Source organism: Drosophila yakuba, chromosome 2L (genome assembly GCF_016746365.2).
Source record: "Drosophila yakuba strain Tai18E2 chromosome 2L, Prin_Dyak_Tai18E2_2.1, whole genome shotgun sequence".
Classification (NCBI taxonomy): Eukaryota; Metazoa; Arthropoda; class Insecta; order Diptera; family Drosophilidae; genus Drosophila; species Drosophila yakuba.
This window is the reverse complement of record NC_052527.2, coordinates 30531233-30556836: the sequence shown is the minus strand read 5'-3', so window position 1 is coordinate 30556836 and position 25604 is coordinate 30531233. Positions and strand designations below refer to the sequence as shown.

The window sequence follows — 25604 nt, the reverse complement described above, 5'->3', positions numbered from 1 at the left end:
CAAGTTTGTCGATTCATGTTGCCACGCACCCTCTAACGCCCACAAACCGCCCAAAGCTGACACGCCCACACTTTTGAAAAATGTTTTGATATTTTTGCCTTTTAGTATTAGTCTTGTTAATTTCTGTCGATTTCCAAAAAATTTTTTGCCACGCCCACTCCAACGCCCACAAAGCGCCAAAAACTGTCAGTGTTGAAGACTGTGCTTCGCACTACCACTAGCTTTATTATATTAAATTGTCTTTCTTGCTTATAGTTAAAAGTATCAAAGCGTTGTGGGTTGTGTTTTATAGTTTCATAAAAATCTTCTTCTGAAGATAATATAAATGAATCTGTATCCATATATATTATTTTCGTAGAAGGACTTTTAATCAAAAGAAAGTTAAAATAAAATTCATACATTAGACATTTTGAGAGTTCTAAAACCGTTACTCCTATATATATATGGGTTTATCAAACATAATTTTAGACGGTGTTGACTCAATTGCTGCTTAGTCGGACCCAAATATTCTAGCTATGCGCTGTCTTAAACCTGGAGAATTTTGTTTAGATTGGTAATGTTTAACTAAAGCTACTTGAAGACGCTTTGCTACATTTTCCATTGTCTTCCCGTAAACAGTATTATTCATTAGCTTAAAAACTTTTTTCAAAATCATTTTCAGCCAATTTTTGTAATGTTTTTTAGAATTAGACCATGATCTAAACAAAGTTGAAGCTGTTTTAAGTGAACTATGTATGTATTCACTTTTATTGGTTAAATCAGCTATAAGCTTTCTTTGCTTGCCCCCGGGTGGAATTTTATTTTCAGGACAGAATGGTAAATAATTATGTAAATTATGCTTATCAGCAGGGTACTCTAGATCAACTTCTAGCATATACCCAATACTACCATCATATACTGTATTTTTATAGTCGGATGAATCAACTTGATCCCAAAGTGCACTTGAGCATGATATTGATGGCGCAGTTACATAATTAATAGGATTTAAATTATAATTTTGTTTGCAAATTTTCCTAACATTTTTAAACACAACGTCGCTTTCTAAATATAGTTTTAAATAGTCTTTAATAGTTCTACAGTTAAATATCTCCCATTCTTTCTGTGCGAAATTAAAGTTATCTATACTACAATTTTCTTTACTAAGAGAATTATAAAAACTATCAATGCTTGGGAGTTGGGTATCATTAAACTTTTCAAAACTATCTAAGTAGTCATAGGGAAACAGCCCCTTCCACCAGCTAAAAACTTTATCCTCCATATAGCTTGATAGTTTTTCTAAACTGGAATATAAAAATCGGACTGAATCTATGTATCTTATTTTATATCTGCTTGTAGCATTGATTTTTATAGTCTGTGTAAGTGCTATATAGAGCTCTTAATTGCTTTTATGCTTATTGCTTATTGTTCTTATGAATGGGACCTAATTATTCTCCAGAAAATTGGTCGAAGAATTTCTCCAGGTCGCTCGCATTTATCCCTTTCTCACAGGCGGAACAATCTCCATTCTAAAGCCGTTCATCCCTCGGTTTTTTGGAGTTGACCCAATATTTGTAATACAGACTTAAAGTTTTTTCTTTAAGAGTTTTACAAAACGTTTGTATAAACGCCCATAAAATTAGAAAATTTAAATATGTCCCTGTCCCGAGGAGCACCCCTCGGAGGGGCATGATGGAGTACTAAGGGAGCAGCAGCAGAAGCAGTAGGAGAATGTTAACAAATAATATTAAGTGCGGCTTAACTGGACAACAGCGCGGAAGTTAAATCGTGGTCGAGAACTCGTTCTTCCTTTTAGCTTCTTTTTATGTTGATCGCGAGGAGGATTTTCGATATTGAAGTAAGTCGCTCGAAGTTTGGTAACAGAATGAATTTTATTTACAGAATAATTTTCCTCTTAGCCTAGCGTACAATTCTTTTTGTTCTGCGAAACCCCTTGCGTTGGCGCTTTTCGCCCGGATGCCCCTTCCAGTGCTTCGGATTGATTCTTGGAATCCTGACTCTGCTGATCCAGTGTGGGTTGATGACTTCGCTGCGGTGTGTGTCCGGGTTGAGTGTCTCATAAGTAGGTCGCTGCCCGTGGGGGTTTCGGGGGAGGTGAAGGCATGCTTGTGTCGTCACCGATAACTCCTCCCCCCTCAAGACGGAACTAGGGCCATAGCGAAGGTACGGCCGGAGTTGCGGTAGGAAGGACATGCGTGGTGGTGTACGTCATTTTGTTCTTCCTTAACGTCCAGGCGGCGGCGGCTAATGCCGTAGAGCCGGCAATCAGGACGTAGATGACTGTAAGGTGGGTCGTTGCGTTGGCGTATATTGTTGCGATGTCTTCTTCGGTTTTCAGCGTATTTATTTGTAGTTTCCGCAGGCTGAGTGGTTCTTCTGCGGGTATGGTTTTTACCTCTTCGGCTTTGATCAAGGTAATCTGTACTTTCTCTGTGATTGTGGTGATGGTGTCGGCATATCTCGTTCCATTTGCCAGGATTGAGCAGTTGTCGTATCTTACGATAAACGAGCCGTTTACTATTCTTTCCGGTGCGCAGTTTGTTGTTATGTTGAGGCTTACTGCGTTGGTGATGATGAGTATTCCTTCTATTGGGCTGTAGATTTGCTGGTTCCTTGCGGTTTCCACCGTGTCGCATGTCGCTGGTTTGTTGTTGAGTAGGTTGTGGAGGCAGGGCTGGTTACCGGGGGTGGTGGGGGTTTCGCATACAAATTCGGAGTTTACTTTGATACATGGGTCTTGTACAATATTTAATTCCTCGTTATTTCTTAGTATGCAGTTGGGTAGGTTTACTATCTGCGTACCGTTGAACGGTATTGCTATAATTCGGTACAATTTATAATTTGTAATAGACAAAATTGGGATCTTAATTTCGAATGTTAGAGTATTATTATTAGTGCTAGTATGAAGTGATAATAATTCGTAGACCTCGTGGTCTGCTTTGATTTGTATTCCCTGTTTCGTTAGAGAGTTCCTGATTTTAACTGTTTCGGGATTGGTTAAGATGTATTTGGGGATTATTCTTAATTTTGCGAATAAAAGACTTTCCGCTACGCTAGTCAAATGAGCGTAGAGGAGGTCTAAGTTGATATTTAACCTGTGGATAAGACGGTCTAGCTCTACGTCCCTTTGTTCTGTGTATAGTTCCTTAAAAATTTTATTTTGATTTGAGTTAATGATTTCAGTCATTACCACCTGTTCTCTATAAATGTGTGTTGCTATTTCCCTGAATCTAATTATTGTTCGTTTTTAAATCTATTCGTTCTCTCCTCGTTGTTATTTAGGTTTGTTAGTTGCTTGTTTATTCTGTCCTCGTCATTAACGTCCATGTTACCGCTTACTTTTTTCACTATTGTCCCTAGACCGTTGATCAAGCCTCTTCTAGTTTTACCGCTATTGGTGTTGGGTAGCAGAGAGGCTAACCTATGATTGATGAGTAGTAGGAATTTAAGGTTAGTGGCCTTCGATTTGTTCGGGAGCTTGTGCAACCCTTTGGCTGCGCTCTCGTACTCGTTCAGGTGTATTATATGTTTTATCGTTGTGAATGCCGATACCGTTCTGGCCTTTCCTAGTTGGACTTTTATTATTGCTTAGTCGTTGGTCAATGGTTCGAATGTCAGTTCCTTGGCGTTGGTCATCGTCAATCTGTAATAGACGTCAGTTAATGTTTCTAGTTAGTCATTGGTGGTGTAGTATGCGCCGCCAATAAGCTTAGGCTAGTAACTCTTTATGTAAGATTTTGATAAAGGTATCAGCGCAACGAAATCCCAGGTCAAAAGGTCGGTAATAGAAGTTAACCAAAAACCATGACCTAGTGCACAAAAATATTTAGTGGAAGAATATAAAACCCATTGATGGTAAGAAAATAATAAGGAGCTCCAATAATCCAAGTCCAACTAAAGGGATGGAATGTAATTAAAGCCGCAGAAATAACCTAATCGGAACCCCAAATTTAAATCCCCAATACAGGGAAAAATAAGCAACAAGGAGAACCCATGTGTAACTGTCCATGTCGGTGGTCATTTTGGTAAGGAAATCTTCCTAATCTTTTGTTTGTGTATTTTTTGGTTCCGTGTCGTGTGGAGTGTATGTCCGCTGTCCCGTAGAACTGTTTGTCTCGTGAAACGGGTTGTTATTTTATTGCTCCTGTTCTCCTTTCGGAAGACTGTGTTTCCGGTAGGTCAGGCAGGAGGTCCTCCCTCGTTTCGTTGAGTTTAGTCGTGCGCTTTAAAGCGATGTCTTCCAAGTGTTTTTTGACCTCTGGATAGATTTTGGTTCAAAATTCATTGAGTTTATTTAGAAAGTCGTGTTCAGTGTTGAACTTGACTGTTTTTGTGAAAACGTGGGTACGACCGCTGAAGAGTTCGAACGGTGTTAGGTTCGTGCTCGAGTGGATCGCATTGTTGTATGTGACAACTGTCTCTGATACGATTTCTTCATGGTCCAAGTCCAGTTTCCCCTCCTTCCTCTTTGCAAGGATGATTCGGTATATTTCCGTCAGTGTTGAGTGGAGCCTTTCGACTGTCGAGTTACTGTTTGACTGTTGAAAGGATGTCACGTGCACCTCTACACCGTATTGCTCTAGGAAATCCGTGAAAACGGTTCCCGCGAATTCGGCTCCTTGGTCGAATATGACCTTTTTGGGTATACCGAATTGGCAGAAGAATTTTTTAAATGCTTTGTTCACACTGATGGAATTTCTATTGGGTAGGGGGAATTCTTGCGCGAATCTAGAGAATTTGTCTATGATTGTAAGGTTGTAGTTTTTATTGATTGTATAGATATCCGTATGCAGGATATCTAGTGGTTCGTTCGGGATTTCGGGCATTATGTAGGGTCTCTGCGGGTGCCTGTCATACTTGAGTGTAAGGCATGTCTCGCAGTCCCGAATTGCTTGTGCGATGAGACTTTTTAAGTGGGGCGCATAGATTTCTCTTTTTAGGTGGGCGTACATCTCGTCTACCCCTCGGTGTTTTTTGTTTACGTGAGTTGTTTTAATAAGTGATATTAACTCGCCGGTGCTTGAAGTTTCCTTAAGGAACGTTAAGCACCTGAGGATTTTATAGTTGTTAGTTCCTGTGAAATATTCGGAATAAGCTTTTTTAATTATTTCGAAAATTTCGTCGGTAGCGAACACGGCTAAGGTTTTGTTCGGTTCTAACGTTTCCTTTAAGATATCCGTAACTATCTCGCAGACCGTGCATGACGAGTCTGGTGAAACCGTGAGGGTGGCTTGCAAATTAAATGCTTTGAGTGGGCTTTGGGATACCGGGATGTCTCCTGGTCCGCTCGGCATAGATATGTTTATGTGGGTGTTTGGTTCCACCCTGCTCAGAGCATCTGCGACGACGTTTTGGGAACCCTTTTCGTGTTCCAATTCGTAAGTATATTCGCTCAAGGCATCCCGCCAGCGAATAAGTTTTGCGTTCTGGCCATTAAAATTCTTGAGTCCTAATAGGGGTTTGTGGTCGGTAACTAGTTTAAATTTCCGGCCGTAGAGGTATGGTCTGAAATATTTTACTGCCCACACAATTCCTAACATTTACATCTCTATCGTCGAGTAGCGAGTTTCAGCCTCGTTGAGGGTCCTGCTTGCGAAGCATATTGGTCTGTCACAGGTCAGCACCGCTCCCAACGCGACGTTACTCGCGTCTGTAGTTAAGGTGAAGGGTAAGGTGAAGTCTGGGTGTCTCAAAATTGGGTCGTTGACAAGGAGTGTCTTGCAGAATTCAAAGGCTTCGCGGAATTCGTTGTTGATTATTACCGACTTGCCACCTTTTAATTGGTTGATGAAAGGCTTAGTAATTTGCGCGAAATCTTTTATAAATTTCCTGTAATAGCCTATAGGTCCCAGGAAAGACTTAACTTGTCGACTGGTCTTGGGGCAGGGAAATTATTAGGGTTCGGTTTGATTCCTTCTTGAGTGACTACGTGGCCCAAGAAGTCTATTTCCTTACGTAGGAAGTTCGACTTGGTGAGTTGGATTTTCAAATTCGCTGTACGGAGTTTTTTGAAGACGGAGCTTATGTCATCTAAATTTTTCTGGAATGAAGCGGAGAATTTTATGATATCGTCTAGGTAGACTAGGCAGATATCTCCTATTAGCGTGGCTAAGACGTTATCCATGACACGTTGAAATGTGGCGGGGGCGTTTCTCAGCCCGAAGGGCATTCTGGTAAATTCATAATGGCCGTTTTCGACCGAAAATGCTGTCTTAGCCCTATCTTCCGGGTTCATCTGAATTTGATGGAACCCACTTGCCAAGTCCAGGGTGGTGAAGTACTTGGCCCGGCCTAGGCTGTCGAGGATTTCATTTATGTTTAGGATAGGGTATCGGTCGGCGATGGTTTTTTCGTTCAGTTTCCTGAAATCTATAACCATCTATGCCGTCCGAGTCGGTTTTCTTGGGTACTGCCCAGACGGGTGCGCCCCAAGGTGAGTGGCTATTTCGGATTATGTCTTGTTTTAGCATCTTTTTTATGTGGTTCCGTACTTCCTCTTTATGGATGTACGGGTACCTGTAAGTCTTTACGTGTACCGGTGTATCGTCTGTCGTCGGAATGGAATGTTTAACTGTATTCGAAAAGGTGAGGGTCTCCCTCTCGTCATAGAATAGCTCCCGGAACTGGTTGCAGACCGCGAACAGTACTTGTCGCTCTTCTGAGTTTAGGTGCTCAGTTCGGATTTGGTCGATAGGCTGTTTGAATTGTTCGGTGGGGTCCGGCCCCAATGTCATGCTGTAAATTTGGTCGTATTCGTCCTCGTCATATGGTGCAACTTCTATTGGTTGGTCTAAGCAAAGTGTTTGTTCGTCATGGGAGTTGTTTGTTACCTCGAGGTAGCTATGTCCGTCGATAGCAGTGTAAAGTCCGCCCGTGATAGTGAGGTCTTTATTGATGCCTACTGAATTGCAGAAAAAGTCTCCCTCGTCTATGTCTACTGGTAATTTAATTCGAGACTTGCTGTGGTGCGCGATGTGGAGTTCCTTCGTACCCCTGTTAATTTGTATTATTATGTCGATTGAGGCAGATTGTGTCTCAAGTTTTAGGTTCTTGATATCAATCTTTGCCTTGAGTTTTGTGGACGTCTATGCCCAGGAGCCCATTGAAGTATGGGTGGAATTTAAAGAGTAGAAGGTTTATTTCGCCCTGCTCTCCAAATTCCTTTGGCATGGGCAATACTGTTAGCATTTTCAGTGTATAACTGTCCATGACAGTGGTTATTTTGATTTCTTGGTCGAGTGTGCGGGTTGATTCTTGCGGAATGATGGCTGGTTCGATGAAGGAGTATGAGGAACCGGTGTCGATAAGGAACTTTAGGGCCTGAGGGGGGTCAAATAGGTTCAGCGTTATGTAGGGTAGAGTCGAGCCATGCGTCATGTTACTTAGATAGCCGACTTATCGGTCGAGGCTCCTGGTTGAAAATTTACATTGTCGTCGATATTGTTAAAATTGGTTGGAGCCCTTGGAGGGGGTCCGTTGCGTCGGTCTGGGTTGACTTGTCTCGGGGCCGGTGGTCCTGCCCTGAAATTGTTTTTCCGGCCCCTATTGTCGTAGTTGCGGTATTCCCCCTGCCGGAAGGGGTTATCCCTCCGGTTATCCGCTCTGTAGTTGTTTTGAGAATAGTCGCGATATCGTTCGAAGCGTCCCCCTGGTCTGTTTGGGGGTACCCTGTTTTGGTCGAAATTGTTGTTGTCATTATTCCTGGGCCTACTCTGTCTTTGGTACATGAAGCTTTGCTCTGCCAAGCACCATTCGTGGGCTTGTTCTATGGTCGACGGGTTCCTAGCCCGGATGACCGTCCTGAGCGGGTCGCGGATGCCTACTAGAAAGGCATTTAGGCAAATGCCGTCGTAAAGAGCTCTCCTCGATGCTGCACAGCTTTCTTGTTCGGAAGTGGTGGACAGTGTCAGCAGCTCGCTTCTCAATCTGGTAATTTCATGGAACAATTTCCCGAAGGGGAGACCGTCTGGTTGATTCTGTATTTCGGAGATTAAAATAGGCTCCGATTTCTTGCATGCGTACATGCGTTTCAGGTTATCCCTGATGCTGTCCCATTCCAATTTTGTATCCAGCATATTCAGGGCCTCGTCCGCCTTGCCTATAACCTTGTTCTTTAGTGTACGTAGCAGTAGCTGCCGGTACGGAGTCTGATCAGTGCCCCTAATGAGCATGATCACTTCCTTCACGCTCACTATGAATTTTTGTAGGGTCCCCGGTGCACCCTCGAAGGTTGGCAGTTGTTTTACAAAGGCTAGTATATCTTGGGGATTCAGTGTCATGTTAATTGATGTATTCATTGAGGTGTTTAGTAGTGTGCTAGCGTTGGCCATGTTTATTACGTGGGGTGCCGGACTTGTCGTCCCCGATCCCCCTGACCTGTTTCTGGAATCCATAAGTATAATTTCTTCCTCGCTTATCTCTGGTAAACTGCTGCTACTTCTAAGGCGTAGCCTAGATTTTGTCTTATCCACGATTGTTTTTCTGGACATTTGCAAGGGTACTAAGAAGTTTGAGAGAATGATGTATATATGTATTGTTATAGGGGTTGTTGTACCCTGGTAAAATGTATATAGGAATATTGGGGTAATAAGGGTATAATAAAAAAAATTTTTGAATTAGCAAAAAAATATATAAGGTATAGAAATTTGTAAAAATATTATTTATTTATTTATTTAACAAAATTAAATCTAGTATACAATACTAAACCTAATAAATTTAATAAGTACTAGCTACGGGGGGCTTCGACTCGAAAATTATGGTTTATTTCTTTATATAATAAACTGAGCTTTTTGGACAAATTTGTTAATTTTTGAGATATTTTCACAAGAGGGGTTACTTAAACAATTTGAAAGACTATGTGTACCAAATAATACAGATCTAATTGAGTGCAATCGACTGCAGGCGTCGAGAATATGGTCAACGGTGAGATCGTCCACGCAAAGTTGGCATGTTGGTTGCGCCGTTCTCGTCAGTATGTGTTGATGTGTGGATTGTATGTACGTTCGGTGGTGGCTTAAACATGATGCAATTTGGGGTAATAACCTGGTACCTGTGCATGAAGAGCGCCCATTCGGAGAGTTTTTTTTCTTTGAGGTATAGCTGTATTCGACTTTGGATAGCCTTGCAGTTGAACGGGGTGAAGAAAATTGACGGTGTAAGTCTCATCTCTTGGGCGGCTTTGTCAGCGAGTTCATTTCCATGGATTTCTTGATGACTGGGAACCCAGAGTAAGGTGATTTTTGTTGGATGAGAACTTAGAATGTGCCTGACTTCTTGTATTGTGAGGTCATTGTGATTCCTGTTGCGTATAGCGGAAAGAGAGGAGAGGCTGTCTGTGCAGATAACAGATTTACCAGCGTTTTCGGAGGCGAATTGGCATGCTTTGAGGATGGCGAAGGCTTCGGCTGTGAATATGGAGTTGTATGACGGGAGCCTACCTCCTGCAATTATTTTACGGTTGCAGTCGACAACCGCAAAGGTGGTTGAGTCGGTAACTGAGCCATCGGTGTAAATCCAGTTTTTCTCACCAAGATCTTGTTGAGCACTCCAAAAACGTTGTTGGTATTCTAAGCGGCATGTATCCTTTTTAGCAGCATTGTAGATTTGAAGGTTTATGTTAGGCTGTTTTGAACCCCAATGTGCTGGCGATATGAAGGACCTCCTGGGCTTAGGCAAGGGGAAGTCAAGTTCCTTGATGTAGTTGGCGCAACGTCTTAGAGTGGATATACACTTCAAATTCCTCTTTTGTTTGAAAATGGCTCCGAAGTCTTTGGTTAGCAGGCAGTTGGACGTGGTGTACAGCTTCGGGATAAGCATCAATGTAGTTTCTTCTACGCGTGATTGGATACTCGGAAGACCGGATTCTGCCAATGTGCACGCTACTGGCGATGTGGGAAATGCGTGAATGGCGCGACGGACCGCTCCGTGATATGGGGCTTGTAGCTTTTTTAAGTGCGATTTAGCACACCAACCGAAGATTGGCAGACCGTAGTCAATTTTAGATAACATTAATGAGCGCGTAATATCTATGAGAGTTTTAATGTGTATGAAAGAATATTTATATGATAAAAATTTAATAATGTTAAATCTAGTTTCCAATTGCTTTCTTAAAATCTGACAGTGCTGTTGGAAAAGTAGTTTGGAGTCGAAGGTTATCCCCAAGATTTTTAAAAAGTTTACATTATATTGTGCGGCTATTAAAGTTAATGTCAGAAAGGTTACAACGTTGTTTCCGACAAATATGTAATGTTTGGCATTTTTCAATGGCAAGAGAGGCTCCAGAGGTTGCTCCCCACAAGTTAATTTCTTGCAATATTTCTAAAAATTTTGTTCTGACTGCATTAATATTTTTTTATTTTTGTAAAGATGATGGCGTCGTCTGCGTATAGTGAGATGTAAATATCTTTGTGCCGTGTTACAATGTTATTTATTTCCTCAATTGCTATCATAAATAAAACCACAGAGAGTGGCGAACCTTGCGGGATTCCATTGTGTAAAATGTGGAAACTCGATGTGACATTGTTTATTCGAAACCTGAAGGACCGATTGGTCATGAAGGCTTTAATTAGGTTAAAAAGCCTTGGACCTCCTACAAAGTAGACTACGAAGTAGAGTGGGCATGAATCCCCACGCGATCGAAGGCTCTTTCAAAATCCGTCGCCAAGATAGAGACGTGATTTTTTGGTCGAAAGAGCGTTCGACGCGAAGTGTTGGATACGAAATAACGCGTCCATCGTGCTATGATTTCTTTTGAAAGCAACTTGATTATGGAAAATAAGGCTGTGGCGTTTAATGAACCAGATAAGTCTTTGTGCTATTATTTTCTCTAGGGTTTTACCTAGACAGGATAACAGGGAAATTGGACGGTAGCTGTTAATATCGGAAGGAGATTTGTTTGGTTTTGGGATAGGGATAATGGTAGCTGATCTCCATGTATGTGGGTATTTTCCAGTGTTTAGCATTTCATTTAATATATCCAGAAGTTTTGTTTTTAGGTGGGAAGATAGGTTTTTGAGCATAGGGTATGATATTCTGTCGGCCCCAGGCCTTTTTCCTTTTGCTTTTGCTACTGAATTTTCTATTTCAAGCAATGTGAAATTGGAATCTAAGCATGTGGCCGACGGGGAAAGTGAACCGATAAGATAGGGCTCTGAAAGATACCGATTTTTCTCTCGTATATACTCAGTTGAAAAACTTTGGTCAGAAGAGTATTCAGACCAAGATAAGGCAAACTCTTCGGCGATGTTAAATGATCCAGTTAGAGTACCTGAGTTGGATTTTATATATTTGAACGGTGTGGGAGGGATGCCGGCTAGGCGTTTTATATCGGACTTTTTTGTGGAGGATACTGGGGAGATTTTGGAAGTAAATTTTTCAAGGGAGGTACGCTTGGCCGAAAGTACGGCTTTTTTAAAAAGGGCGTTTGCTTTTTTGTATCTGATGAGGTTTATATCATTCATATTGGCTTTGTAGGACGAGAACAAGCATTGCTTTTGGTGGCGAAGCTGTTGAAGCTTAGCGTTCCACCATGGCACTTTGGCTTTGTGGATCACCCTTTTCGTTTGGGGAATGCTGCAGTTTTTATTAAAGCGTTCCCAGTTTGCTAGGTCTGTCTTGTATTTAGGCAGGGGTAGAGTATTATCGGGGCGGGTAGGTGTGTTTATGTGGATGGTTATGGGAAAGTGGTCACTTCCATGGAGGTTATCTGATATAGACCAGCTGCACCTATGGGCTATCTGTGGAGATATTAGTGAGATATCGATGTGGGTGAAAGTGTTGTGAGTTGAAAGGTGAGTCGGGGACCCGTCGTTAAGGACAATTAGGCTGTTTTCTAGAATTACGCTTTCGATTTTTTTACCTCTTGAGTTTGTGCGCGGCGAGCCCCATAGAGGACTCCATGAGTTTAGGTTCCTTGGTGACCCATTCAGGGATCCATTCAGGTGGATCCATTCAGATTTTGTAGAATTTCTGATAACTCAAAGGATGAAAAGGTTTGACTTGGCGGGATGTACGCATTAACAATAGTAATAACTTGTTCAAAATTAAGCTGCAATGCGGAGCAGAGTACGCTGGAGTTAATGTTACGGTATGTATGTGGGACGTTCTTTTTAATAAGAACACCTATGCCTTGTTTGGCTGAGGTGTTATAAGAAAAATTTTGAAAATAACCAGTATATTCTTTGGGGAAAATAAAATTTGTAAAATTACATGGAAGGTTGGTTTCCTGCAAAAATACAATGTCGGGAGCGTGGTCTTTTATAAGTTAGTTCGTTGTAATTATTGAAAATACCGTGGATGTTCCATTGTAATATAGTAATTGTCATGATTAAATTTTATTGGATTATATTGTTGTTTATTTGTGGTGTGTATGAGTATGTGTATATGATAGTAAGGGTGAGAGGATCGAGACTAAGAGTCGGGATCATCCATAGTGTCGTCTGAGTCTGTTGTGTTGTGAAGGAATTGATTCGTTTGAGTTGGATCTTGAGGTCATTGATATATTGTTGTCGTCGTTGTAGGTTTGTCCGATTAGAGCATTTGCTTCCGACCTAAGGGAGCGAGATCGTTCCATACATATTTTCAGTTTACTAGTTGGGCTACAGTAAGAGAAATCAGTTTTGGCAGAGTTGCTTGGTGAGGAAGTAAGATTCTCTTCGAGATTCAAAGAGTTGGCACGAGAAGTGGGATATGTTGGTGAGAGAGGAGTTGGTACTTTTGCCGAGCTGGTGGGCAAGTCGGTGTTTGTAATCGTGTCTGGGTTTCGGATTTTTGTGATAAGAACAGCGGGTGCTGGGTTCTGGCTTGCGACGGTCAAGTAGGTAGGCTTGGAGTTAGTTGTTGTGTTTTGCTGTTGATTTAGGATCGTACGAGCTTCACGGAAACTGCATTTTTTGCTTGTTTTGATGTGAAGAAGTTGTTTTTGTGTTTGATATTGTGGACATTCGGGTGAGGAAGCTGGGTGTTCGCCGGCGCAGTTTGCACAGAAAATGCGAGTGCAGCGCACGGGAAGGTGGGGGGTGAGATTGCATGATACACAGGCGGCTGAGTTCTTGCAGTGCTTTGAAGTGTGGTCCAATAATTGACAAGACTTACATCTCATCGGGTTGGGTATATATTCTGAAACCTTAACTGTGTGCCAGGAAACGGTTAGTCTACTGGGAAGAGTAAAACGGTCAAACGTTACAAGGATTTTTCCAAATGGTTTGGGAGTGCCGTCGATCATTTTGGTGAACTTAAAGACGCTGTGTACATTTTGAGATTTTAGTTCCTCAACAATTTCGTTTTCTGGAATGTTAATAAGACAGGGTGCATAAATGGTGCCTTTGACAAAGTTAAGAGTGTTGTGGAGTTTGCACTCAAAGAGGTCACTTTGGTGAATTTGTCACTAATTTCCCTGGAGTTGACCAGCAGGAGAAGGCTACCATCGCGAAGATTAGAGATAGATATAATGTCTTTGCTAATATACTTAAGGGCTCTATGGACGGCAAAGCAGTTTTACTCGGATATGGTTCTCGAAGAGTTTATTGATGAGACTATTAAGAATCTCGGATTCTTGCACTGTGTTTCAGGGAGGTCTGGGAAGTCAACTGGTAATTTCTGAACTGGTCTTTTTTTCTTAGCTTTGGGGCTAACGCTGAGGCTGGCAAAGCGATTATCCCCTATATTGGGTGGCCCGGGGGCCATGGTAATTTCGCGATAAGCAAAGCACTTGCAATTGGAAAGACACAGACGTCCGCACTCGAAGAGAGATAGTCGGTGACTGTGTAAAAATATGTGTATAATGAATGTATGAATATGTTTAAAAATAATACGGATAATATCGTATATAGTTTTAAAGATGTAGCGTATTCTTTTTCTTTCCCTTTTCCTTAAATTCTTCTGGATATTTTTTTTAAGTGCGTGTATATCCTGTTTGCTTGTACTTATCGTTAGTGGGGTGCGTTGTCGATCCTAACGAATACGTTGGGATCTGTAATTTAATATTATTTATATGTGTCTATAGCATCAAGAAAATGTAACTATTAAAGCCGCCGGGCCAAGTGGTCTCAATACAATGCTACTTTTAAGTGTTTTCCAGTGTACATTGTGCAGCCATAAGATTCGATTACTTGTATATTTTTCTTTTATGATCCGACTCCGCAGCGGTCGTCTTGTCGATTTTACTGGGTACAGCTTATGTTGTTATGCGACACCGTCCACAATGTAGCGGCCGGACGCTGCGGCGTGCATACAAGTATGTGCGCCCACATAAACAAACTCAAGTGGTCGACTATCAAGTGCGGCTGCCGAGGCCTGGAGGGGGGCTCCCTACGAACTGCTGTCGGTGCCAGTTTCCCCTTTCTTGCCTGGCACACAGAAAGAAATGATCGTCCGCACTTATATTCACAAATGCATTAATTAGGTGGCGGAGCACTGGCAATTATTAAGTTGTGGCATATAGGTTTCGTTATGCTTTCCCTATTTTTTTTCAGTGTGGTTATATTTACATATTTATGCACGATGCATGAGCGGCTAGCAAAGATTGATTGCCGTCTAAATATGTTTGTATAATTTTTCTTTGTGTAATATGCGAAATTATTTATTTTTTTTTGTGGCACATATATTAGGCGTTTACATATTTTAATGCGCGAAGCATTATGTAGCGGCAATCAGCGATTGATTGTTGCTAAAAATATGATTGCATAAATTTTTTTTTGTGTAATATGCGAAATTATTTTTTTTTTATTGTGGCACATAATAGGCGTTTACATATTTTAATGCGCAATGCATTATGTAGCGACAATCAGCGATTGATTCTTGCTAAAAATATGTTTAGTTCGGTAGTACGAAATTTAAATTGACATTTTTGGGGTTTAATAGTATATTCGTTTCATTGCATATTTAGTGTTTACATATTTTAATGCGCGATGCATTAGCGGCGATCAGCAATTGATGGTCGTTTTAATATATATTTACTAATATGCTTTTAGATTTGCGTGTGTAATGCACAATTGCTAATGCCGTTTATTTTGCTTCCGCACACCGTTATTTGTTGATTTTGCATATTTGCTCTTGTATATAAAGGTATTTATGTATGTTTGGAGTCGGTTCTTTTTCTTTTAAGCGCGAGTTTACAATTCGTTTGGGTGCACTGCATTATTTTTAATTTCGTTTCTTTTCTTTTTTGCATTTGCATTCACCTATTGAAGTCACTTGGCCGGCTGCTTACCTGCATTACAGTATAATATTTAATAATATTCCGGTGATCTTCATATCCTTCTTCTTTTGGATGCTCTGGATCTCCTTTAGGTTCCTTTTCCGCCTGCGCCAGTTAAGTCGTGGACGAGAATTCGTTCTTCCTTTTAGCTTATTTTTATGTTGATCGCGAGGAGGATTTTCGATGTTGAAGTAAGTCGCTCGAAGTTCGGTAAAAGAATGAATATAGCGTTGGCGCTTTATGAAACTTCTAATGGGAAATTGGCAGTGCTAAAAGTGTCCCAATAATTTTGACCCCAGTTAACCCCAGCACCTAAAAAAATTTAAAAAGTGAACGTAACCCCAAGGGGTAGTGTAGATCAGTGCTATTGGTGCGGAATAAAGCATCCGATGTCCGACTGTAAATTTTCTTGTGAGTTAAATCAAAACCATTTCATTTAATTTCACATCATTTTCGCCACAAATTGGTCATAGCCTGTATCGAGACCCTTTACGACACTCATCTGAAATGCTTTGTGAATTTGATTGCTATTACTAGATGCCATGAATATTTGATGAAAAAACCTCTGAAGAATATGAAAAATTTTTTTTATAATTTAAGTTAAGCTAGATAAAATCTAAGAAAATTTCTCTTGTTGCGAATTGAAACGAATCATGAAGAAGAATGCCACTTTTGACTCTTTTGTTTAAAATAATGCCTTAAAACCCAAAGTGGCCTGCCAAAGCCATACGATTTTCAGCACACCTTCGAGGGAGATCGATCTTTTGCCGACGGATAAGATGCGTGAGTTTATATAACCTTGTTTTAAGTGCAAACCAAAACTTAAGAGAAATGAACTAAATGGCTATGCTATAAAAGAAGTTAAGAAATTATTTAAATGCCGCAACAAACAAATTCGTTTTTTTTGCAAAATTTGTCGTGAACTAAAATGAAGTTTAATTGAATTTAATTAAAAGAAAGTTCACAATGGAGTTAAACGAGAAGTTGTCTACCAATGAATTAAATTAGATAATCGAAAAAATTTCTTACTCATTTAATTCTTATTAAAGTTAACATTTATATCTAAATCACCACATTCCATACTACATACTATTAAATCATGCGATACATAGATATTCTTATAACTATCTAGGCTTATAATTAAACTACCTATATAGGATGTTAGTCTTAACTACTTTATGTTTATTACATTTAATGTTTAACGAAAGCATGAGAAACTAAACATTTATTTTACCGACTCTACTGATGACTCCACGGTCGTAAGGTTTCAAGGGATCATCGGAGCCATGCTCATGCGAATGATGATCATAGGTTGGGTGGGCCTAAAGCGAGCACAACAACATCCGTGTCTTCGCAAATGATAATTTTCTCTCTGTCCTTTTCTCTACTTTTCTTTTAACTTTCCCTTTCTGGAATTTATTTATTTATTTTCTTCGGTTTAGTTCTAGCTCTTATTTTTTTGTCGCAAGCACGCTCATTTCTTGTCTTTGTAGTCCGTGTCCGATATCTGGGTGAGCATGACCACAACCCCAGCCGACGAGCTAGAGCTGGAATCTAAAGCGTGCCCCGCAGCTCAGATCCTCGAAAGGCTGATTAATGCCAGGAGTTATAAATCCACTACGTTACACACTACATCCTTTAGAAAATTGTGAAGAGCATAGTGTATAAAGATTTGTTATATGCGCATAATGCATAATGTTTTGGGTAATATTATCGATTCCCAATATGTTAATGTTTTCTTTCTTTTGTTTTAATCGTGGGACCAACAATTTTTTCACCAGCTTCATCAATTTCATAAATATTTATGCTGAAGCTAACATTGTTTTTCTCAAAATGTCGAACTCCGATTTTTTCGATTGGAAATTTAATTCCCGAAAAATACTCTACTCTATATTTTCATCAATATTATTATATTAATGTTATAGCTTTGATGCTTTGTCATTCTTTCTCTAGAATATTTCCTTTGCTGGGGGGTTGGAAAAGTTCTATTTCCCTTCTAGTTCTAGTTCCCTTCTGAAATCAATTTGTTTTTTTTTTGGGGGGTTGGGGGGGGGGGGGGGGGGGGGTGTTAGATATTTCCTTCCATCCTCAATCGTTTTAAAGACTTAGCTGATATCATAGGGTGGTCTTCTTGATGATTTGACCGGTTTTGTAGATTCTTCAGTTTTCCTCTACCCATTAAAATACTGAATGCATTTCGGGGTCCTTCACAGCGTTGGTAGTGATTATCAAATTCGCAATTTTTTACTAGATTAGAGCATAAGTCACATCTAATGTTACAGTTTAACATGAAAGCCCCGCAGGCTTTACTGGTTTCTGAGCACTTCGCGTAATGAAAATCAAACTCACTTATTTCGATGCATTGGTTGCACAAATCACAAGCTACTGATGATTCCATTTTGAATTTTTTAATAAATATTTTTTATTTATATATTTTAATTCGTTATTAAAATGTTTCACAGTAAATGGTTCTAGTCCACACAAACAATAATAACGGTTAGACGTGATATCCCGAGCCAGTTCGAACGAAATTTTATTATAAGAATGCAGTGCTGAGGATCCTGAGCAATTTAAGAGGATCCATTTTTATACACGAGGATTAGAGAGTTTTACATCTACGGGGGTGTCCACTCTTAGAATCCACCTGATTGGTTCTCGAATTATGGAGCCTTCACAGACTGCAGACTGCACAGACTGCAATGGTGAAGTCAGAAAATGAGGGCGAGCTATGGGTTTGGATGCAGGTGAATAGAATTATTTCGGATGACCGCATTCAGGACTCAGGAAATTATTGATATTCATCAATTCATCATCTAGTCATTGTTACTTTATATGTAACATTTTGCAAGGCCTACATTTAAAACGTGGGCGGCCTTAAGCTGAAAGTCGCTATGACTTCAGATTGTTTGGGTTTTCTTCTCAACGGCTCCATAGCTTTTAGCTGAGAGTAGCTGGAATATACGGGAACGACGGTTTTTTAACGGTTTTATTATGATATGCTTTTTTTTATATATACATACGTATATACGAGCCTATATTCCATCTACTCACATCAATAAAAATTACTCCCTATTTGGTCAAAGGTATGAACTATAGGCTGAATAATAACTTTTTTGTGGCCAAAACCCCATTGTTCAAGTCTATAATCATGTTTTGCTATTGTCATTGTGTTAGTACTACTTAAATGTTACGTATCAGAAATTAAATAAAAAAGTCACGCATGGTTAAGTTATCAGCTGTTCAGAGGGTCGTGCCTATTTAGTGATATGTAGAGGTGAAATTCATATAAACCATCGTAAATTAAAAATACTTTTTTGGCCAAACACAGTCTTGTATTTAAACAACTTTTTTGCGCACACAAATTTAAATCCATATTCATGTTACCGTTCAACAGAAAAGCTCTAAAACGGTTTAATTTAATGCGCAATTTTATGCGGAGCTCTAACCTTTAGTCTTACGTTAACTGTAATTGTTGGTCACCACTAGCAGCGATAACCTAACGTAAGCCGTCGGAAAGTATTGGGCCCTCATTGCTACGAGTCGTGGCCCAGGAGAAAAAGCCCACCCACTTGACTATTACCCAAAAAGCAGAACCGATCAATGCCAAAAAAAACATGAGAGAAATTTTCTGAATAACACACATCCGTCAATATTTAAAATTGATAAAAATGGATTTTATAACTTATTATTATTTAAATACGTTTTGATTCGAAAACAAATATAAGTGAATGTATGTGTCGGTCTATTTCCGAATTCTTCGTGAAAAACGCTACGATTTTATTTCAGCTCATCTGTGCCGAGAGATCGATCGTTCGCCGAGAATTAAAATTGAATGTTTTTTTATCTGAATTAATATTTTTATTGGAAATTATACACTGAAACATAGTGAGAGAAATTAAATAAAATCACTGACGAAGAAAAATCGTACAAATATTCGGATTATGCACTGAAGAAATTCAAGGATACTAAAAAAACAAGAGAGAACGCTATAGTCGAGTTCCCCGACTATCTGATACCCGTTACTCAGCTAGTGGAAGTGCAAAGGAGAGTCTTCAACACTGACAGTTTTTGGCGGTTTGTGGGCGTTAGAGTGGGCGTGGCAAAAAGTTTTTTGGCAAATCGATAAAAATTTACAAAACTAATAAAAAAATGAAAAAATATCTAAACATGTCTCAAAAGTGTGGGCGTGGCAGCTTCGGGCGGTTTATGGGCGTTAGAGTGGGCGTGGCAAAAAGTTTTTTAGCAAATCGATAGAAATATACAAGACCAATACAAAAATGAAAAAAATCAAAACATTTTTCAAAAGTGTGGGCGTGGCAGTTTTGGGCGGCTTGTGGGCATTAGAGTGGGCGTGGCAACATGAATCGACAAACTTGCGCTGCGTCTATGTCTCTGGAGTCTGTATGCCTAATCTAAACTTTCTAGCTTTTGTAGTTCCTGAGATCTCAGCGTTCATACGGACAGACGGCCAGACGGACATGGCCAAATCGACTCGACTATTGATCCTGATCAAGAATATATATACTTTATATGGTCGGAAACGCTTCCTTCTGCCTGTTACATACTTTTCAACGAATCTAGTACTCAACGAGTAACGGGTATAGTAATTAAATAAGAATAATTAAATAATTTTATTTCAAAATATTTTGAATTTAAAAACCTCACTTTCTCTCTCTGGAAAAATTTGACCACAGAAAAACGCATCTAAAAGAATACGCTGGGATTTATTGATTATTTAAATTCTAAAGTTAACTATTAAATATTAATTATAGACAAACCGAATTTACACGTGAATCACTCGTTTAAATTTTTTTTACACGGTTTAAAAAAACTAAATAGAAAGTAATTTATTCAAAAAAAAAAAAAAACACTAAGAAGAACTATACTGAAAATTGAAAAGAGAAAAGAAATTAATATATATTTCAATATTTAGTAATAATAATTATATTTCATTATATGTAACTTATAAATATTTACTTAAACTTACATAAATCTGTAACTATTACCTTACAATGCAAAATTTCAATTCATTACGTACTTATTATTAGTTCTTATGCCCCCTTTTGTTAGTTATTAGTCTCAAAAGCGACAATTGAATATCTAATATCTGTTCCTCCAGACATAGGGCACAGAAGGGTAGGGCAATCCGCGATCACAGTAAATTTTTCCTCCTTCTCCTTCTTTTGTACATTTCTGAAAATGTTTTTTGCTTCCTCCGATTTTGTGTACTTGCTACCATTTGTCGCAAGCACGCTCAATTCTTAATTTTACTTAATAATGTCTGTAGCTAAAAACAAGAGAGAACGCTATAGTCGAGTTTCCCTAATATCTTATACCCGTTACTCAGCTAGTGGAAGTACAAAGGAGAATTTTTCACACTGAGAGTTTTTGGTGGTTTGTGGGCGTTTTTGGCAAATCGAGAGAAATTTACAAGACTAACAAAAATGGGAAAAAATATCAAAACATTTTTCAAAAGTGTGGGCGTGGAAGCTTTGGGCGGTTTGTGGGAGTTAGAGTGGGCGTGGCAAAAAGTTTTTTGGAAAATCGATAGAAATTTACAAAACTAATATAAAAACAAGAGAGAACGCTATAGTCGAGTTCCCCGACTATCTGATACCCGTTACTCAGCTAGTGTAAGTGCGAAGGACAGTTTTTGGCGTTTGTGGGCGTTAGAGTGGGCGTGGCCAAAAGTTTTTTGGCGAATAGATAGAAATTTACAAGACTAATACAAAAATGAAAAAATATCAAAACATTTTTCAAAAGTGTGGGCGTGGCAGCTTTGGGCGGTTTGTGGGCGTTAGAGTGGGCGTGGCAAAAAGTTTTTTTGCAAATCGATAGAAATTTTCAAGACCAATACAAAAATGAAAAAATATTAAAACATTTTTCAAAAGTGTGGGCGTAGCAGTTTTAGGCGGTTTGTGGGCGTTAGAGTGGGCGTGGCAGCATGATTCGACAAACTTGCGCTGCGTCTATGTCCCTGGAGTCTGTATACGTAATCTCAACTTTCTAGCTTTCGTAGTTCCTGAGATCTCGACGTTCATACGGACAGACAGACGGACAGACGGACAGACGGACATGGCCAAATCGACTCGGCTATTGATCCTGATCAAGATTATATATACTTTATATGGTCGGAAACGCTTCCTTCTGCCTGTTACATACTTTTCAACGAATCTAGTATACCCTTTTACTCTACGAGTAACGGGTATAACAAGAGAGAACGCTATAGTCGAGTTCCCCGACTATCTGATACCCGTTACTCAGCTAGTGTAAGTGCAAAGGACAGTTTTTGGCGGTTTGTGGGCGTTAGAGTGGGCGTGGCAGAAAGTTTTTTGGCAAATCGATAGCAATTTACAAGACCAATATAAAAATGAAAAAATATCAAAACATTTTTCAAAAGTGTGGGCGTAGCAGCTTTGGGCGGTTTGAGGGCGTTAGAGTGGGCGTGGCAAAAAGTTTTTTGGCAAATCGATAGAAATATACAAGACTAATACAAAAATGAAAAAATTTCAAAACATTTTTCAAAACTGTGGGCGTGGCAGTTTTGGGCGGTTTGTGGGCGTTAGAGTGGGCGTGGCAACATGAATCGACAAACTTGTGAAGCGTCAATGTCTCTGGAGTCTGAATGCTTAGTCTCAACTTTCTAGCTCTTGTAGTTCCTGAGATCACAGCGTTCATACGGACGGACAGACGGACGGACAGACGGACATGGCCAAATTGACTCGGCTATTGATCCTGATCAAGAATATATATACTTTATATGGTCGGAAACGCTTCCTTCTGCCTGTTACATACTTTTCAACGAATCTAGTATACCCTTTTACTCTACGAGTAACGGGTATAATAACAAAATACAAGAACATTTTTCAATGTTCTTTGGGCGTTACATACTTTTCAACAAACTCCACGAGTAACGGGTATAAAAACCAAGATGAAGCGCATCGGTCGAGAGTCTCGACCATCACAAACCCGTTATTCAGCTAGTAAGAGTGCAAAAATATTAAAATATCCAAAAAAAGACGTAAAGCATTTTTGCTAATTGTGGTTGTGTTAAACTACTATACAAACTTATATTTATATGTACAAAATCAACTTCTTTGAAATGATTGGGCGTGGTGGCTTGTGGGCTTTATAGTGGGAGTGGCAGCTATCTGAACTAAACTTGCACAACGTAAGCATTACAACTAGAATCTGCATGCTTAATTTTTTGCTTTCTAGTCCCCGAGTTTACAGCGTTCTTACGGACAGAAGTGATCAGATCGACTCTGCTAGGATGACTAATCAAGAATAAAAATACTTTATAGGGTCGGAAACGATTTCTCCTACCTATTTTGTACGTGTTAACAAGTCTAATATAAGTCTATTAAGTATAATTATTCATTATTATATTCACAGCAAACGCTTTGAAACTGATTACTACGTTAAAACACATTTTTTTTAATCGTATTAAATATATAATGATACAACTAGAAGAACTATTAAGCATAATCAAATCTTTTTATTCAAAATATTAGAAATAGCAATTATAGATTGCGCATACAAATTTTAATAATATACTAAAAATGGTTTATTACATTAAATGTTTATTTGATATACCAATAAACTAAGAAATTTTTCACGGTATATAAATATATTATATATTATCAAGCTTTTTTTAATCGCTTATGAATATTTCATGAAGTTCAATTTTCCTTCTATTAGATAATAGAATAGAATATAAATATACATTTTTTCTATTGCAACACCTATGCATAACATATCCACGTTCTCCTACGCAGGCGTCAGGATACCGTGTCGCTTTAAAAGCCAAAGCTCTCGCCAATCTCAACAGTTACCGAGATGAGGTCTTCGCAACTACTTGTGCTTATAGGCTGTATTTCCTGGCTCTTGCTTTGCGATAGTAACTCAATGGGTAAGGACACATGGCTGCGTCCTGGGTGCCACAAAGTTGGAAATACTCGAAAAATGTCTATCCCTGATTGCGTTGAGTTTACCATTACAACAAATGCGTGTCGCGGATTCTGCGAGTCCTTCTCGGTACCTGCAATTCCCTTAATGGGTGCATCGGCTTCCGTTTTATTTAAAACGCCCAAACCAGTGGTGAGCGTTGGACAATGCTGCAACATGATGAAATCAGAGGAGGTGAGTTCCACCTTTAGATCCCTATTCCTTCATAAAAAAAATTCTAAAATCGTTTCAGATACAACGACGTGTGCTATGTATTGAAGGAATACGTAATGTGACTTTTAAAAGTGCATTGTCGTGTAGTTGTTATCACTGCAAAAAAGATTAGACGAGAACAGAATTATATACCTGAGCCATTTCTTAATACCATTTTTATTTACATTTTTAATTATAACATAATAGCAAATATAAATAAACATGATACTTATTCAGTGGTGCTCTGTAAATCGCATCAGCATCAAAATTCTGAAAACAAGAAAAATCGATGCTACATTTGTTATATTAATTGTTTTCCGCATAAATTTTTTTAACATTTTTCTTGCACAACTCCGTGAAAAATAATTTATAAACCAAATCACGATTTATTGACAAGGTCGCGGTGATTACCCACTTGCTAAATATTTATACCCGTTACTCGTAGAGGAAAAGGGTATACTAAATTCGTTGAAATGTATGTAACAGGCAGAACGAAACTTTTTCGACCATATTAAGTATATATATTCTTGATCAGGATTAATAGTCCAGTTAAACTGGCCAAGTCAGCTTGTCCGTCTGTCTGTCCGTATGGGCACATCGATCTTAGAAACTATAAAAGCTAGAATGTTGAGATTAAACATGCAGCTTCCAGAAACATAGCCGCAGCGCAAGCTTGCTCCAAATGCAGTTACGCCCACTCTAACGCCCACAAGCCACCCAAAACTGTCACACCGTTGAAAAATATTTTGATATTTATACCCGTTACTCGTAGAGTAAAAGGGTATACTAGATTCGTTGAAACGTGATCAGGATCAATAGCCGAGCCGATCTGGCCATGTCCGTCCGTCTGTCCGTCCGTATGAACGTCGAGATCTCAGGAACTACAAATGCTAGAAAGTTCAGATTAAGCATACAGACTCCAGAGACATAGAAGCAGCGCAAGTTTGTCGATTCATGTTGCCACGCCAGTGCGCGTGGCAAAAAGTTTTTTGGCAAATCGATAGAAATTTACAAGACCAATACAAAAATGAAAAAATATCAAAACATTTTTCAAAAGTGTGGGCGTGGCAGCTTTGGGCGGTTTGAGGGCGTTAGAGTGGGCGTGGCAGAAAGTTGTTTGGCGAATTGATATATATTTACAAGACCAATACAAAAAAGAAAAAATATCAAATTATTTTCCAAAAGTGTGGGCGTGGAAGTTTTGGTCGGTTTGTGGGCGTTAGAGTGGGCGTGGCAACATGAATCGACAAACTTTCGCTGCTTCTATGTCTCTGGAGTCTGTATGCTTAATCTGAGCTTTTGTAGTTCCTGAGATTTCGACGTTCATACGGACGGACGGACAGACAGACGGACAGATGGACAGACAGACGGAGATGGCCAGATCGACTCGGCTATTAATCCTGATCAAGAATATTTATACTTTATATGGTCGGAACCGCTTCCTTCTGCCTGTTACATACTTTTCAACGAATCTAGTATACCCTTTTACTCTACGAGTAACGGGTATAACCATTGCAATGAACAAATAATTGGAGAAGCAGATAACGGTACCTTTGTGCGAGGATGCTGCAGTGAAAATAATATAGGTTCAGTTGGCAGCTTCTCATTGACTTCGCAATAATAGGAATAGGGATGGAGGAAAATCTTGTTGCTGCAGCCAAGGCCTCTACCCCTCCAGACACACACAAAATGACAAATCATACCAAGACAACTCGCGAAATCGACGAAACGAAGACTAAGAAAAGAATGGCAGAATCACAGATCCCCAAAGGCTAAGGAACAGCTAAAAATAGCAACACGTAGACTAACCAGGGCACTTAAGCTTGAGGAAGCAAACGCCCAGCACCTATATATCAAACAACTATCGCCCACCAGCAAGAAGATCCCTTTGTGGAAAGCACACAAAAATATTCAGCCACCAGCACAAACAGTCGTTCCACTGCGAGGCCCCTCAGGAAGCTGGATACGAAGCGAACAAGACAGAGCAAGTGCATTCGCCGATCACCTTCAAGGCGTATTTCAACCAAATACTGCTAGCAACTCATTTGTCCTACCTGTAGCAATTAAAATCCACCCACCAATAAATCCAATAACATTTTGTCAACGTGAGATAATATCTATAATAAAAGATCTTGAGCCTAAAAACTCACCTGGACACGACTTGGTAACACCAAAAATGATCATAGAACTCCCACAGTGTGCGTTTCTGACCTTATGCAATCTCTTTAACGCTATTACGAAATTTGGATAC

The 25604-nt window shown here is 39.5% G+C and overlaps 2 protein-coding genes across 2 annotated transcripts; one reads left to right on the top strand and one right to left on the bottom strand.

The window, feature by feature from the left end:
• Positions 1–8670: 8670 nt before the first annotated feature.
• Positions 8671–13752, bottom strand: LOC122319516. The gene has a single exon (XM_043206876.1). It carries the CDS (start codon positions 10003–10005, stop codon positions 8914–8916), a length of 1092 nt encoding a protein of 363 aa, XP_043062811.1. The 5' UTR covers positions 10006–13752; the 3' UTR covers positions 8671–8913.
• A 9261-nt stretch (positions 13753–23013) lies between these two features.
• Positions 23014–23639, top strand: LOC26536371 (thyrostimulin alpha-2 subunit). Its single transcript, XM_015189135.3, has 2 exons — positions 23014–23335; positions 23394–23639. Exons 1-2 carry the CDS (start codon positions 23033–23035, stop codon positions 23484–23486), a joined length of 396 nt encoding a protein of 131 aa, XP_015044621.2. The 5' UTR covers positions 23014–23032; the 3' UTR covers positions 23487–23639.
• The last annotated feature ends 1965 nt before the right edge of the window (positions 23640–25604 follow it).